At 39.0% G+C, this 16,211-nt stretch overlaps 1 protein-coding gene across 1 annotated transcript; it reads right to left on the reverse strand.

Annotated features, from left to right (window-relative positions):
* On the reverse strand, nt 1-2,608 carry LOC129417693 (4-galactosyl-N-acetylglucosaminide 3-alpha-L-fucosyltransferase 9-like). Its single transcript, XM_055172521.2, has 2 exons — nt 2,421-2,608; nt 1-1,980 (listed from the first exon to the last, which is right to left on the reverse strand). Exon 2 carries the CDS (start codon nt 1,950-1,952, stop codon nt 849-851), a length of 1,104 nt encoding a protein of 367 aa, XP_055028496.2. The 5' UTR covers nt 1,953-1,980; nt 2,421-2,608; the 3' UTR covers nt 1-848.
* Nucleotides 2,609-16,211: the final 13,603 nt, after the last annotated feature.

Here is a 16,211-nt window from a genome sequence, read left to right on the forward strand (position 1 = left end):
ATTACATGTAAATGGTGTCACACATTCTGAAGAAGCCATTATTATTAAACATGAGTTTTGAAAAGAGCATAGTGTATTTTAATACAAATGCCCTGGAGGGAAACAAACTGGTTAACAAAGGCGTGCAAAGGATTCCACACCCAAAAATACCAATGTTAATAATCACATGCATAAATGAAAATTCGAGATCCTTTGACAAAGGCCACAGTGAGTAACAACATGCTTTAATGTTGCCGTTATTTGTATCTCATTCAGGATCTTAATAAATTAAGCTAATTCAACTTTATAAGTTACAGCAATTCACCACTCAAGACTGAAAATACTAAGCTTAAATGGCAGAGCTGGATCTATGCATGGACAGATGTGAGCTCAGCCCACCCAAACGTCTGTCTTGCTCATTAAAACATAATTTAGTCAAATACATCATTATTTTTATTTTCTTACAATTTATTTATTGGTTAAAAGCAATCTGAGGCGAGCTATGTTGAGAGGTTTGAGAAAAGGCTGAAGATAACCAAACCCCAATCCCAACCAATAAATAATACCAGAAATTCAGTTCATCCACCTCAATTCCCCAAAATCACATTACAGCACTTGACTTCAATTAAAATGCACCACCCAGTCAATTGGAAATATGTATTTTATATGGGCCGTGCCCCAGAATAATGAACCCACACACATTTTCATTTATTCATATAGAAGACGACTTTGGACAAATTATGAAATATACAAAAATCAGACATTTAAAATATTACAGGGATGTTTTACCAGAAAACCAAGATTATGTATTCATATATTGAAAACGATAATTTATTTCCTCTTAGCTGTAACATGCATTAGCAGTGACATTAGTTGAAAAACCATTCATAGATATCGGGAATTTGTTTATATTCCCTGTGCCTTCCTACATATTCACAGGCCGTACAAATAGCCAGAACAAACTCTTGGTTCTTTAATATTAAATGAGGTCGTGCTGAGAAATATCTCCTCCAGTTAAAATACTTGCGATAGGCTTCTTCATCCTGGTCCAGACGCGTAAGATATTCTGCTAGTGCCTTTGCATCTGGAAAGTCGTTCACATGAATGAAGGAGTCACCCGGTATGAACCGTTCATAGTTTTTTCTGGGAGGACCCAGCACCACAGGTACAGTACCTACTGAAAGAGGTCCATTTAACTTCTCAGTGATGTAGTCCTTGTGAATGGAGTTCTCAAAGGAGAGATAAAATTTACAGCTAGCTATGGTGGGAAAGTAGTTTTTATAATCCAGGAAGGTTCCATAAGCTTTTCCATACACTTCTACCTTGACATACTTGCTAAGTTCTTGGAAATAAGCTTCTCTTATGCCAGCACCTGTATACTTAGCCTTGTTACTCACAATCCAACAGACGAGTTTTTCCTTTTTGGGAATTTCAAAATTCTCATCTGGGATCTTTCTGCTGATCAGTCGTGACCGCACAGGAATGTCAGAATCCTCTCTATAACTGAGAGTCAGATTAAACAGGTTGCTAGTTCCTGGAAATTTACGTGTGTTGTGTGGCGATTCGACATTCATCCATATCCACTTTTGGAATGGAGGGCGAGGTGATTTAGGAAGTGAGGATAGACTAATACCTTTATGGAATAAAAGCACAGCATCTGAGTTGTTATAGAGAGATCTATTATCTGTCAGGTGACAGCCATCGATGTTGTAAATAGTTTTACAGTCACTCAGACTGAATCTGTAATTTTCAGGCCAGACCCATAACAGAAGTACAGGTTTGTCAACCACTGCTTCAACAAGTGAGTTGTTCTTCACTATGTGTTCTCTAATTGAGCCTGACTTATTTGAAGATAGACAGGCAGTCAGAGGTGAAGTCCATGCAAACATGGCGATCAGGGAGAAGAGACCAGCGACTGCCACTATAACAGCTAGACGGTAAAGCAGAGATCCAGACAAACTTGAGCTCAACATTTTATGACTAAAGCAGGATGAATTTGATCTGTATCACACAAAAAAAATTATCTTTAAAGAAAGGCTTGCACAGTATAAATGTAGTTCAATTAGAATAGTGAGTAACTATCACCGTAAAAATTCCTTGTTGTACTTACATTTTTAAGTTTAATCAATTTGAAACTAATTTTAATTGTAATAAATTATAAAAAAGTGAATTGAACTATATTTTTATAATTTAAAGTCATGAAAATTGAAATGATGTTGATTAAAAGTGCAACAAGTTTTTTTACAGCCTTTGAATAGATTATAAATTATGTTGATATTGATAGAATTATGTTTTTTAAACTGTTTTTTTAACCTTTTATTCATTTGTAAAGCATTTTGGCTCAACCTCTGTTGTTTTTAAATGTGCTATATAAATAAAGGTTGACTTGACAGTGCAAAGTACAGTGACATATTATTATTATAAATCAAATTACTTCTTACCTCTATTAGAAGCTCCTTATTAATAGTTTAAGAGAAATATTTCCAGCTGTGTTTGTGAAATAAGCCACCCAGTGGGTTACACAAGATGTACAAACACTGAACAAAAATAAATATGTGAGCTTCCTTAAACATGTTTTCCACTGGGTAACTGCGTTGCAGTTGATATTGCCAACCATGAAGAACTGGGTTGAACAGCAGTGTCTGCTGTGGACTAATCACAATTTATTATGCAAATATGATAATGATGTCATGACTTTAAGTACTATGTTTTTAGATTAAACACCAAACCAGTTAAACGAAGCTGATATTCACTACAAAATTTATTTAACGTACAAAAGGATTCTATGAAGATTCAAAAAATCTCTCTTTTTAAATAGCACGTTGTCATTATAAGTTATTACATTCATTAACTTAATTTAGATTAAGACATAAATTTATATTCATTTTTTCTGGTCAAATAAATATTTTATTTTAAATATCAAATACTCTTCACGGGCCTGGCATGCCATCCCAACGCCATGTTCCACCGCTGCTTCACCACCCATCTGAACTTGTTTTTTTTTTAAAGATACATTTTATTATTTGTCCAAAACATTTTGCCCCTCATTTCCATCCCAGAACTACGGAGCCCCTAATGGGACATGGAGCTAAAATTAAATAGTTTAAAAGTTAAATAGTTTTAAAAAAGTTTAGTTTTGCATGCGCACATGAAACTATCGCGTTTATTTTCGCATGCTCGCGTGAAACGAAACGTTAAAAAAATTCTGCACATGAAGGTAAATTACCGTAGATTTAAATTTATGTTATTTACTGGCAAGAGTTTGTTCAAATTTGAATAAATTTTAAATATTAACAAGTCTATATCTTTATAGAATAAAACTATACAATAACAGCCTCATGCAAAGCATTCTGGGAACCAGAAATCATCATCAAACTTTTTCAGTTTTTTTGCTTGAGATTTTGTTTCCCAGAATGTTTTGCTTGATGCTGTTTTTCTAGTTTTATTCTGTAAAGACAAAGACCTGTAAATGTTTAACGTTCATTCAACCCCGAACAAAATGTTGCCAGTAATAACATAAATTCAAATCTACAGCAAGTTACCGGCAACCCAGCTGCAAATTTCTACGGAATTTTTTTACAGTGTACTGTCACTTTACTACCGTGAACATGATACATCCTGAAAAGTATTAATATACACAGATACCTAAGAGAGGTGTGCCAAAAAAAGTTATGATAACAAACAACATACACCCCATTGCTCACAAAGAAATGCATTTATGGTAGAGAAGTAATGAGTGGTTGCCAAACATAGTTTGTTTGTTTGTTTGTTAAGTTAGTTAGTTATTCAAATCAGCATTCCAGCATCTAGGGCTACATAAATGGCAAGAACTGGTTAACCCACACACTTGTTGGGGGAAGGGAAATTTGGCATCTCTAATTCACCATAACCTGCATGTTTTTGGCCAATTTGAATGGGCATGATGCCTCTGGGTAAGGCTAATGGTTTACACAGTTTTTTTATTCCACTAACACATGGAGAACATGCAAACAAGGAAAGGCTGCCTGTCTGTGTATTTCACTCTGTTAGAATCTGCATCTGTATGTATACATTTCCAAGAGTTTTTGTTTTGTGTTGTTTTTAAGTTTATCCTGTGTTGTTATGTTATGGTGTGGTGAAGAATATACAATAAACAATTAAAGGGGCTTTTTTAAGATGTCAAATAAATCTTTGGTGTCCCCAGAGCACATATGTGAAGTTTTAGCTCAAAACACCATATAAATAATTTATTATAGCATGTTTAAATTGCCACTTTGTAGGTGTGTGCAAAAATGTGCCGTTTTGCGTGTGTCCTTTAAAAAGCAAATGAGCTGATGAAATTCAAACACTGATCACAATGTAGGTGGATTGTTGCAATTAAAACTCTTTTTCTGCACTAAATGGCAGTGCTGTGGTTGGATAGTGCAGAATAAGGGGCGGTTTTATGATAATAAGAGCTCTTTATGACATCATAAGGAGAGCCAAATTTCAACCTATTTTGTCATGTGCTTGTAGAGAATGGTTTACCAAAACTAAGTTACTGGGTTGATCTTTTTCACATTTTCTATGTTGATAGAAGCACTGGGGACCCAATCATAGCGCTTAAACATGGAAAAAGTCAGATTTCATGCCATGGTCCCTTTAAAGGCAGGGTAGGCAGTCCGGCCAACCGTTCCTGTAGCCCTCCACCTCTCCCTTGGACCCTTGCTACCAGACTTTGTTTTTGTTTTGTGTTTATTTGAGTGTCTGGTAGCCACTCGTAGAGGGAGGGGTTATGTCACGGCTAGTCCGTGTCATGTTTTGTGTATTGCACTGATCCGTCTCACCTGGACTCTCATTGACTCATTAAGCCAATACACCACACCTGTCTTATGTTTAATTGTCTTTGTATTTATATGCCTTGTTTCTGTCACACCGGTTGCCGGTAGATTGTCATTGTCATTACTTCCATGTCTGTTCCTGTTCATGTTGGATGTTCCTGTGTTACTTGCATGCCTGTTATTTTACTCCTCGTGTTTTGTTTCCAGTTTTATTATTAAATGTTATTTATTGGTTCGAACTCTGCGTTTGCGTCCTGTCTCTCCTTCCGTGTCGTGACAAACACCTTTTAATAATTTTTTGCATATCTCTACACTCTAAGAAAAAAGCTAGACAAATTGTCACTGGGATGGTGCCTTTTAAAAATTTCCTAATATGTACCATTTTGGTGCAGATACATTTAAGGTACCAATGCGCATGTTTGAGGTACCAATATGCACCTACTGTCCAAAAGTGTACTTTTTGAAAAGGTACTGCCACAGTGACAACTTTTGTACCTTCTTGTACCCTTTCATCTGAGAGTGTAATGGTCTTTTGCATTATATACTGTACTGTAAATGATTGTTAATGCTATAAAGGGACCTGAACCCTGCTGACAAAAACAGAATCAAACCAGCAAAATTGCCATGCTGGTCCATGCTGGTTTAGCTGGTGGTCATACCAGCATACCAGCACCAAAACACAACATATGCTGCTATGACCAGCATGGGATGCTTGTGCTAATGTTGGTTTAGCTGGTGTTAATGATGGTTTGATGCTGGTTTAGCTGGTGCTACTGCTGGTTTGATGCTGGTTTAGCTGGTGCTAATGCTGGTTTGATGCTGGTTTAGCTGGTGTTCACTAGCAAACCAGCACCAAAACACAACATATGCTGGTCTTGCTGGTATAAGTACTTTTTGGTGTTTGAAATTGTTTTTTATTGCATCAACCTTAACCTTCATGGAAATGTTAGCGTAGCGTAGCGCAAGTTCTACAAGGAAACTTGAATGTTACGTCATTCATTTCACAAGGCGCAATCAATCATTGCTGATACTGAGAGTATATAAGCCTCGTACTCACCTGTCTTTGCGTTCGCAGATACTGATGCCAGCCTTTACAAGCTCGATGTTCAGTGCATATGTACACTAAAGCGTTGTTACCTCTAACACGCCGATTCAAATGTTGAGTGATTTTATCGGGCATTCAAACTGTTTTCCTGGGATTTTCTCTTCTCGTTTCGTTTCACCTGCACCATCGCGAGGAGCTCTCACAGAAGGTTAAAGACTTAAAAGGGAAGTCTGCAAGTTTCCTTAAAAGTGTGTAACCCTGCAGTACACAGGGAAGGACACCACAGGCCGTTTCTTTTTATGAACAGTGCAAGAACATTTGGATGAACTGTAAAGTGTAACCATAATATGAATTGACTGTCGCACACTCTAAACGCCCGCAGCAGATAATCATCATTGATTGGCGAAGCGCTGCACTTGCCCGCTGGCAGTCGCCGTGGCGGCTTTGGAAGAATGCTGAAGGTTGATATCTCCCTTATCACAGGATCTTTGTCTTCCATCTACAATATGAAATGCTCCACTTATTATTGGTTTTAAACCGTACGCGAATGTTTGTGAAGCAAATACATTGAAACGACTTGGATGCACGGCTTTGTTCGCGAAAATTTGTTTAATTTTCGATAGCACATTAAATATGGCGTGTATGCATGACATGCCGCAAAGAGGCGAATGACGTAGTCTAATGCTCGTCTGTTTCATTGGAAAAAAGAATGCGCAAAGTATACGAGCTTCATGCTAACGTTTTGCGGTGCACCCGGTCCGAAGACATGTCTCATTAACAACAAAAATGTCAGAGCTAGCGTCTAATCTGGTCACTTTACAAATATGACAAGACGACAGCCTGTAAAGACGACTCATCCAGAAATACATGCGAAGGTAAGCATACACGCTAAGGTTATTTTATCAGATAAACCACCGTGTTTTCGCTAAACTTGGTATAACATAGAAACGAAAGGAATACACATCTGAACTGTATTGATTGTATTGGGTTGTCTGAATTAATACTGAGTATAAATATTCAGTGTCCTCAAATTGAATGAAATGTGTAACGTTACTATTATAGTAGATGTTGTGGTTTTACATGACTGGACAAAGTGCAGCGTAAGTGCGTGTGTGTGTTTCTGTCTGTGTGTCTGCGTGCATGTGTGTCTGTGTTAGTCTCGCGTAGCCAGACCTTCATTACTGAAGGTCTGGTGTTTTTCGCTGCTTTATCTGGACAAAGCCCGCCCACGAGCTGTTTGACCGACATGTCAAACAACCAATCACAGTTTGTTTCATCTAGCGTCACGTTTCGGACTCCCCACAATAACGAGCCGGCTGGCAACAAGTCAGTTATTGAAATAACCAGCCACAACCAAATAGTATCTAAATAAACAACATTACTCACCATAGGACAACGTTGTGCACTTCATCAACAGCCACACCAATGAGACGATCCTGTTAAACGTCTGTTTGAAGCATATCTCTCCACTTTTTAACACATACAAGCAATTCAGGAGAACCAAACTTTTAAACTCCACTAACTGCCTTAAAGAAAACTCTTGGACGCCTTTTAAGGCCGGAATACACTGCACGATAATTGGCTGTTCCAGACGAAAGATTGCCATCGTGAAACTATCGTCGCGATTTCTGTGATCGTGGCTCTCCATCGGTGGTCCTATGTCGTACAGTGAGAGAGGTTCAAAGATGGCCGTTTTCCCGGTCTTGCGTCCAAAGATAGCCTACGATAGTTTTCTGGCAGTGTCAGAAATTCGGCATGATCACCGCACAGTGTGTTTGCTGCTACGACCTGCGCGCCGGTATTTGTTTACCACGAGCGCATGCTGGTGACGTTGCGCAACGTGTGACGCAGCCGCCGAAGCTTCCGTGTAATCATCGTACAGTCTACACGCCTCTCGTACCCGAGTTTAAACGATACATGTCGCACAGTGTGATAAGGTAATGATCTTATAAGAGGACAAAAATCGTGCAGTGTATTCCGGGCTTTAGAGAGTCGATGCCGCGAACTATGCATATTTTTGAGAATTCAATGTTTAGCTGATCATGATAACTGCTCATTATTATCCACGTGAACACGACTGATTCTCTTCCTCAATGGAACGTCAGAGCTTTGTTTTCCAGGGACCGAAACTAATCGCGACACTCGCGTCTCCTGGATATCCGTTTTTTTCCAACCAATCAAAGACGACTTTAACATTTTCACAGGGTTTCCAGAAAAGTGTACGAAAAACATCAGACGTTCAGTCAACAGTTTGTGGGCGTGACGTCTGAGGCTGAGACTATGTCTGTGTGTGCATGTCATTTAGGGACAATGCATATCTTTTTCAGGGACCATGTATAGTTTTAGGTAGATCGGGCCTTATGCTTATTTTATGTGATATTATCTTTTGTGAAAAAGCCACGGTCAGTTTTTTTTTACATTAAGAATAAAATAAAACAACCGTTAAATCTGTGTCTGTATTGCATATTCAAACCTTAATACCATTCCATAACAGACTAAAAAACTTAAGACTAGACTAAAACTCTTATGATATTTCGTCGACTAAAACTAGACTAAGACTAAAAGATTTCAGATGACTTAAATAAGACTAAATGGTGTGTTATTCAAAAGACTAAGGCTAAATCAGAATTTGCTGCTAAAATTAACACTGCATTTCACAAGCATTTTTAAAATGTAAAATAAATCTTTGGTGTCCCCAGTATGTGAAGTTCTAGCTCAAAATACCATATAGATAATTTATTATACTGTAGCATGTTAAAATTGCCACTTTATAGGTGTGAGCAAACATGTGCCGTTTTTGGGTGTGTCCTGTGCTGATCTCTGCACTACTTGGCAGTGCCATGGTTGAATAGTGCAGATTAAGGGGTGGTATTATTATAATAAGATCCCCTTCTAATGCTGCGTTCAGACCAGGTGCGGTAGGAGGCATCAAGCGCGAGTGATTTCAATGTTAAGTCAATGTAAATACGCGTTGACGCTCGTCTGGAGGTCTCGTGGCGCGAATGAGGCATTTGGGGCAGTAGACGTGATTCCGCCTCATTTGCCAGTCTAGTTCGCTCAAATTGAGCTTTGACACAGGAAATGCGCGAGTTGAGAAATGTGAACTTTGGCGTTAACCAATCAGGAGCTTGCTCTAGTAGTGACGTGATTACATTCCCATGATGCGAATTTCCGAGTGAATGTCTCGATGACTAGAATTTTACACACGGCTTTCACGCGTAAATGAAGCAAGTAAACCCAAAATGTTCAAGCGGCAAACTAGACGTGGTTGACACAAATTTGATGCCTCAAACGTGGCTGGTGTGAACCCATAGTTACATCACAAGGGGAGCCAAATTTCAATTACCTATTTTTACTTGCTTTATAAAATTGATTAACAAAACTTACTGGTTTGTGATTTTTCAAATTTTTTAGGTTAAAAGAAGCACTGGGGACCCAATATGCCCCCTTTAACCCTTTGGGGTCTAAGGGGTTGTCGTGGATTTTTTCAGGAGAATCAGAGACGGTTGAGATGTAAAATTCTCTTCAAAGTATTTTATTAAAGAATTGTGTCAGACAGCTTGAAACACAATACTGGTCATAGGGTGTATACACCTGCATTGGTAAAATGATGATGACAATGACCCAGTTCTGAGTTTTTCAGCATATTATATAGTGGTCCAATAGTGGTCCAGTAGCCCTGCCTTTCTTTCACTCTGTACTGTCCCAATGCCCAGCACTCAAAACCTTCAGGCCCCTCTCATAACTCATGACAACTTGGTGATGCTGTGGCTTTATCTCTATAATATTCCAAGCTGGTACATAAATCCTCCCATGGGTGGTAAAGCTCAGTGTCTTTGTTCTCTAACACATCATACAACTATTTGCTATCCTTACCATGGACACCCTTATCTCCTCCAGGCCCAGCTGTGGACCTACACATTCATGTTCAAGCAACAGAGAGACAACTTAAAACTTAATTCATTTAGACCTTAACCATGAAACACATTAAAAGCATACCATATAAAACATAATACTAATCTGTAAGGTAAAACACTCAAAATTTCTCCACCATATATCCCCCCTTCGGAAACTATACGTTTTCGATAACCACCCTGCAAATACGACTGCTGATACCAGAGAAGCCGGGCTAGGTACTTTAAAGAAAGAAAACATATAAAAGAATAAAATACCCCTGACAGTTCGGGCCAGACCCTCAGTCACTTTTCTAATTTCAACATTCATTTCACATGGGTCATCCTTTAAATGATAATGAACCACCCGTAAAAAAGAGTAACGATTAACAACATGTAAAAAATAACATAACATTCAATTTTAGATAAAAAGCAAGCATATCATTTTTCCAAAAAATTCTTTTCACTTTCTGGTAAGCCGTGCTAGGTGGATGTTTTACCTCCACCCCCAGGAGATTCCTGGACCATCAGTCACTTACCAGGCTTGTTACACTGTCATCACACCGTGGACAGTGATGCTTAAAACCATCCCTTTCCCTATTTTACACACACGTCAGGTTTGCAACTTGCATTACTAATAAAAGATTATAACTTGTAATGAAACTAATAAATGCAAAAGATAATACTTTATTAATAAATGATAACAAATACAAAAAATGATAAATGTTAATAAAAAATAATAAATGCATTAGTATAAGTGACACCCTATGTCCAGTTTAACATGACCAGTAACATAATGATTCTCACATGAGAGTGTTTTGCTCTGGTGGGCAGTCCACACAGAATCTTTCTAAGAAACATGAATTCTATATGTATATGTGTAGGGTGCATCTTCCAGCTTTCGACGGTCTTCAACCCATGCGTTTTGCACGCGTAGAGGGCCGTGTGAGGGAGGAGGGTACTAGAGCCTCGTTGGTTCCCCATCACACATGGATGTTGTCCTCAAATTTATCTCCCTCGTCGTCCTCTTTCATTTGTACTCGTTGGTACGTTATCTTACCCATTCCTTTGTCAATAGTTTTCTCAATCAAACCACTGATACATGGTATGCAACAACAACCACACAATGCGAGAATAGCAACAGCTACAGCAGCTGACATCAGTAAAGAAGTTAGCACTTCCCAAACCATTTTCCATCATTTTTGTAAATGAGTCATCGATTCCAGCGTTCTCAGCCAATTAATTTGACAAGGCGGTCAAACCTTCTAATTCCCTTATTAGGGCTGTCACTTTTCGTTCGAAAATCGATTGCACAATCGATTGGACCAACCGAAAAACGTTTCGAAAACGAAAATAGGCAATCGATTTTAACCAAATATGTACACTATTAATTTTAAAAGAATTAAACAGTTAAAAATATAGAGTAACAAAACTCACAAACAAGCAGAAAAAGAAAATAAAGAATTCCGAAAGTGCAGTAGGTGTGCGAAAGCTAGACAGAAAATACCTAGCAATTTTACGCAGCGGGGTAAAGTTAGTTTTGTTTTGGATATTCGTGACACATTCGGTACTGAACGGCAATGAGCCCAAAATAAAACATATTTATAAAAAGAGCAAAGCTGATAATGTTTCACAACCTTCATTAACAATGGTTTCTGTCGATATAATAACCACTGACCCGCAGAAGCCCTCGCAGAAGCCGTCGCAATCTCAATTGTGCTCGAAAGCGCTCTCTTGGCGGAGCCGCAAGTAAGGGACCGTGGGGAAAGTGCAGGTTTTCTTGTTTGATGAGCGGTGTTTTTGTAATAGCTTTTTTGTAAAATGTCCTATGAACAACAAACCAGTGTCATTCAGTACTGGAGGACAGGGGACATCTTTCACAACTTCTATTTTAACCCCTACTGGTGAAAAATGGAACTGCATGTCTAATATAAACCTTTTTTTTCTAATAACTTTGTCCATCGGCGAGACAGAGACATCAAACAACTGTGGTTCAGTACAGAGGGACAGGGGACATCTTTCACAACTTCTATTTTAACCCCTACTGGTGAAAAATGGAACTGCATGTCTAATATAAACCTTTTTTTTGTAATAACTTTGTCCAGCGGCGAGACAGAGACATCAAACAAGTGTCATTCAGTACAGAGGGACAGGGGACATCTTTCACAAATTCTATTTTAACCCCTACTGGTGAAAAATGGAACTGCATGTCAAATATAAACCTTTTTTTTTGTAATAACTTTGTCCATCGGCGAGACAGAGACATCAAACAAGTGTCGTTCAGTACAGAGGGACAGGGGACAGTTTTCACAATATTTCTTTTTAACCCCTACTGGTGAAAAATGGAACTGCATGTCTAACATTAACACTCTTTTTGTAATAGCGTTGTCCATCGGCGAGACAGACACATCAAACAAGTGTCATTCAGTACTGGAGGACAGGGGACATCTTTCACAACTTCTATTTTAACCCCTACTGGTGAAAAATGGAACTGCATGTCAAATATAAACCTTTTTTTTGTAATAACTTTGTCCATCGGCGAGACAGAGACATCAAACAAGTGTCATTCAGTACAGAGGGACAGGGGACATCTTTCACAACTTCTATTTTAACCCCTACTGGTGAAAAATGGAACTGCATGTCAAATATAAACCTTTTTTTTGTAATAACTTTGTCCATCGGCGAGACAGAGACATCAAACAAGTGTCGTTCAGTACAGAGGGACAGGGGACATCTTTCACAACTTCTATTTTAACCCCTACTGGTGAAAAATGGAACTGTATGTCTAATATAAACCTTTTTTTTTGTAATAGCGTTGTCCATCGGCGAGACAGAGACATCAAACAAGTGTCGTTCAGTACAGAGGGACAGGGGACATCTTTCACAACTTCTATTTTAACCCCTACTGGTGAAAAATGGAACTGCATGTCAAATATAAACCTTTTTTTTGTAATAACTTTGTCCATCGGCGAGACAGAGACATCAAACAAGTGTCGTTCAGTACAGAGGGACAGGGGACATCTTTCACAACTTCTATTTTAACCCCTACTGGTGAAAAATGGAACTGCATGTCAAATATAAACCTTTTTTTTGTAATAACTTTGTCCATCGGCGAGACAGAGACATCAAACAAGTGTCGTTCAGTACAGAGGGACAGGGGACATCTTTCACAACTTCTATTTTAACCCCTACTGGTGAAAAATGGAACTGCATGTCTAATATAAACCTTTTTTTTGTAATAGCGTTGTCCATCGGCGAGACAGAGACATCAAACAAGTGTCGTTCAGTACAGAGGGACAGGGGACATCTTTCACAACTTCTATTTTAACCCCTACTGGTGAAAAATGGAACTGCATGTCAAATATAAACCTTTTTTTTGTAATAACTTTGTCCATCGGCGAGACAGAGACATCAAACAAGTGTCGTTCAGTACAGAGGGACAGGGGACATCTTTCACAACTTCTATTTTAAAGGCGGAGTCCACGATGTTTGAAAAACGCGTTGGAAAAGGAGACGGGCCGACTACCAAAACACACTTATAGCCAATCAAATCAAATCAAATGCCGGGTTGCGTATGTGTGGGGCAGGTCTATCAACAGAAGATCCAGATTCTATTGGGGTAGGGGCGTGTTTGTTTAGGTGATTTCAAATATCAACATTGGCTTTCAAACATCATGGACTCCGCCTTTAACCCCTACTGGTGAAAAATGGAACTGCATGTCTAATATAAACCTTTTTTTGTAATAGCGTTGTCCATCGGCGAGACAGAGACATCAAACAAGTGTCGTTCAGTACAGAGGGACAGGGGACATCTTTCACAACTTCTATTTTAACCCCTACTGGTGAAAAATGGAACTGCATGTCTAATATAAACCTTTTTTTTTGTAATAGCGTTGTCCATCGGCGAGACAGAGACATCAAACAAGTGTCGTTCAGTACAGAGGGACAGGGGACATCTTTCACAACTTCTATTTTAACCCCAACTGGTGAAAAATGGAACTGCATGTCAAATATAAACCTTTTTTTTGTAATAACTTTGTCCATCGGCGAGACAGAGACATCAAACAAGTGTCGTTCAGTACAGAGGGACAGGGGACATCTTTCACAACTTCTATTTTAACCCCTGCTGGTGAAAAATGGAACTGCATGTCTAATATAAACTTTTTTTGTAATAACTTTGTCCGTCGGCGAGACAGAGACATCAAACAACTGTCGTTCAGTACAGAGGGACAGGGGACATCTTTCACAACTTCTATTTTAACCCCTACTGGTGAAAAATGGAACTGCATGTCTAATATAAACCTTTTTTTGTAATAACTTTGTCCATCGGGGAGACAGACACATCAAACAAGTGTCATTCAGTACAGAAGGACAGGGGACAGTTTTCACAACTTCTATTTTAACCCCTACTGGTGAAAAATGGAACTGCATGTCTAACATTAACACTCTTTTTGTAATAGCGTTGTCCATCGGCGAGACAGACACATCAAACAAGTGTCATTTAGCACAGAGGGACAGGAGACATCTTTCACAACTTCTATTTTAACCCCTACTGGTGAAAAATGGAACTGCATGTCAAACATTAACACTCTTTTTGTAATAACTTTGTCCATCGGGGAGACAGACACATCAAACAAGTGTCGTTCAGGACAGAGGGACAGGGGACATCTTTCACAACTTCTATTTTAACCCCTTCTGGTGAAAAATGGAACTGCATGTCTAATATAAACCTTTTTTTTGTAATAACTTTGTCCATCGGCGAGACAGAGACATCAAACAAGTGTCATTCAGCACAGAGGGACAGGGGACAGCTTTCACAATATCTCTTTTCAACCCCCTCTGGTGAAAAATGGAATTGCATGTCCAACGTTAACACTCTTTTTGTGGTGGCGTTGTCCATCGGCGAGACAGACACATCAAACAAGTGTCATTCAGTACAGAGGGACAGGGGACATCTTTCACAACTTCTATTTTAACCCCTACTGGTGAAAAATGGAATTGCATGTCTAATATAAACCTTTTTTTTGTAATAACTTTGTCCATCGGCGAGACAGAGACATCAAACAAGTGTCATTCAGCACAGAGGGACAGGGGACATCTTTCACAACTTCTATTTTAACCCCTACTGGTGAAAAATGGAATTGCATGTCTAACATTAACACTCTTTTTGTAATAACTTTGTCCATCGGCGAGACAGAGACATCAAACAAGTGTCATTCAGTACAGAGGGACAGGGGACATCTTTCACAACTTCTATTTTAACCGCTACTGGTGAAAAATGGAACTGCATGTCTAATATAAACCTTTTTTTTGTAATAACTTTGTCCAGCGGCGAGACAGAGACATCAAACAAGTGTCATTCAGTACAGAGGGACAGGGGACAGCTTTCACAATATCTCTTTTAACCCCTACTGGTGAAAAGAGGAACTGCATGTCTTACAATAACACTCTTTTTTTAATAGCTTTGTCCATCAGCGAGACAGACACATCAAACAAGTGTCATTCAGTACAGAGGGACATGGGACATCTTTCACAACTTCTATTTTAACCCCTACTGGTGAAAAATGGAATTGCATGTCTAACATTAACTCTCTTTTTGTAATAACTTTGCCCATCGGCGAGACAGAGACATCAAATAAGTGTCATTCAGTACAGAGGGACAGGGAACAATTTTCACAATATCTCTTTTTATCCCAACTGGTGAAAAGGGGAAGTGCATGTTTAAAATTAACACTCTTTTTGTAATAGCTTTGTCCATCGGGGAGACAGACACACCAAACCAGTGTCATTTTGTACAGGGGGACAGGGGACATCTTTCACAACTTCTATTTTAACCCCTACTGGTGAAAAATGGAATTGCATGTCTAACATTAACTCTCTTTTTGTAATAACTTTGTCCATCGGCGAGACAGAGACATCAAATAAGTGTCATTCAGTACAGGGGGACAGGGGACACCTTTCACAACTTCTATTTTAACCCCTACTGGTGAAAAATGGAATTGCATGTCTAACATTAGCACTCTTTTTGTAATAACTTTGTCCATCGGCGAGACAGAGACATCAAATAAGTGTCATTCAGCACAGAGGGACAGGGGACAGCTTTCACAATATCTCTTCTTAACCCCTACCGGTGAAAAATGGAACTGCATGTCCAACATCAACACTCCTTCCGCAATAGCGTTGTCCATCTGCAAGACAGACACATCAAACAAGCGTCGCCCAGCACAGAGGGACAGGGAACATCCCTCACAATATCTCTTTTTAACCCCTACTGGTGAAAAGAAGAACTGCATGTTTTACAATAACACTCTTTTTGTAATAGCTTTGTCCATCGGCGAGACAGAGACATCAAATAAGTGTCATTCAGTACAGGGGGACAGGGGACACCTTTCACGACTTCTGTTTTGGCCCCTGCTGGTGAGGAATGGAATTGCATGTCTAGCGTTAACACTCTTTTTGTGGTGGCTTTGTCCATCGGCGAGGCAGAGACATCAA

The sequence above is a fragment of the Misgurnus anguillicaudatus genome, chromosome 7, assembly GCF_027580225.2.
Source record: "Misgurnus anguillicaudatus chromosome 7, ASM2758022v2, whole genome shotgun sequence".
In the NCBI taxonomy this organism is placed as follows: Eukaryota; Metazoa; Chordata; class Actinopteri; order Cypriniformes; family Cobitidae; genus Misgurnus; species Misgurnus anguillicaudatus.

Coding starts and splice junctions, on each gene's coding strand:
- LOC129417693 (XM_055172521.2), bottom strand. CDS start 1,952: ATGTTGAGCTCAAGTTTGTCTGGATCTCTGCTTTACCGTCTAGCTGTT.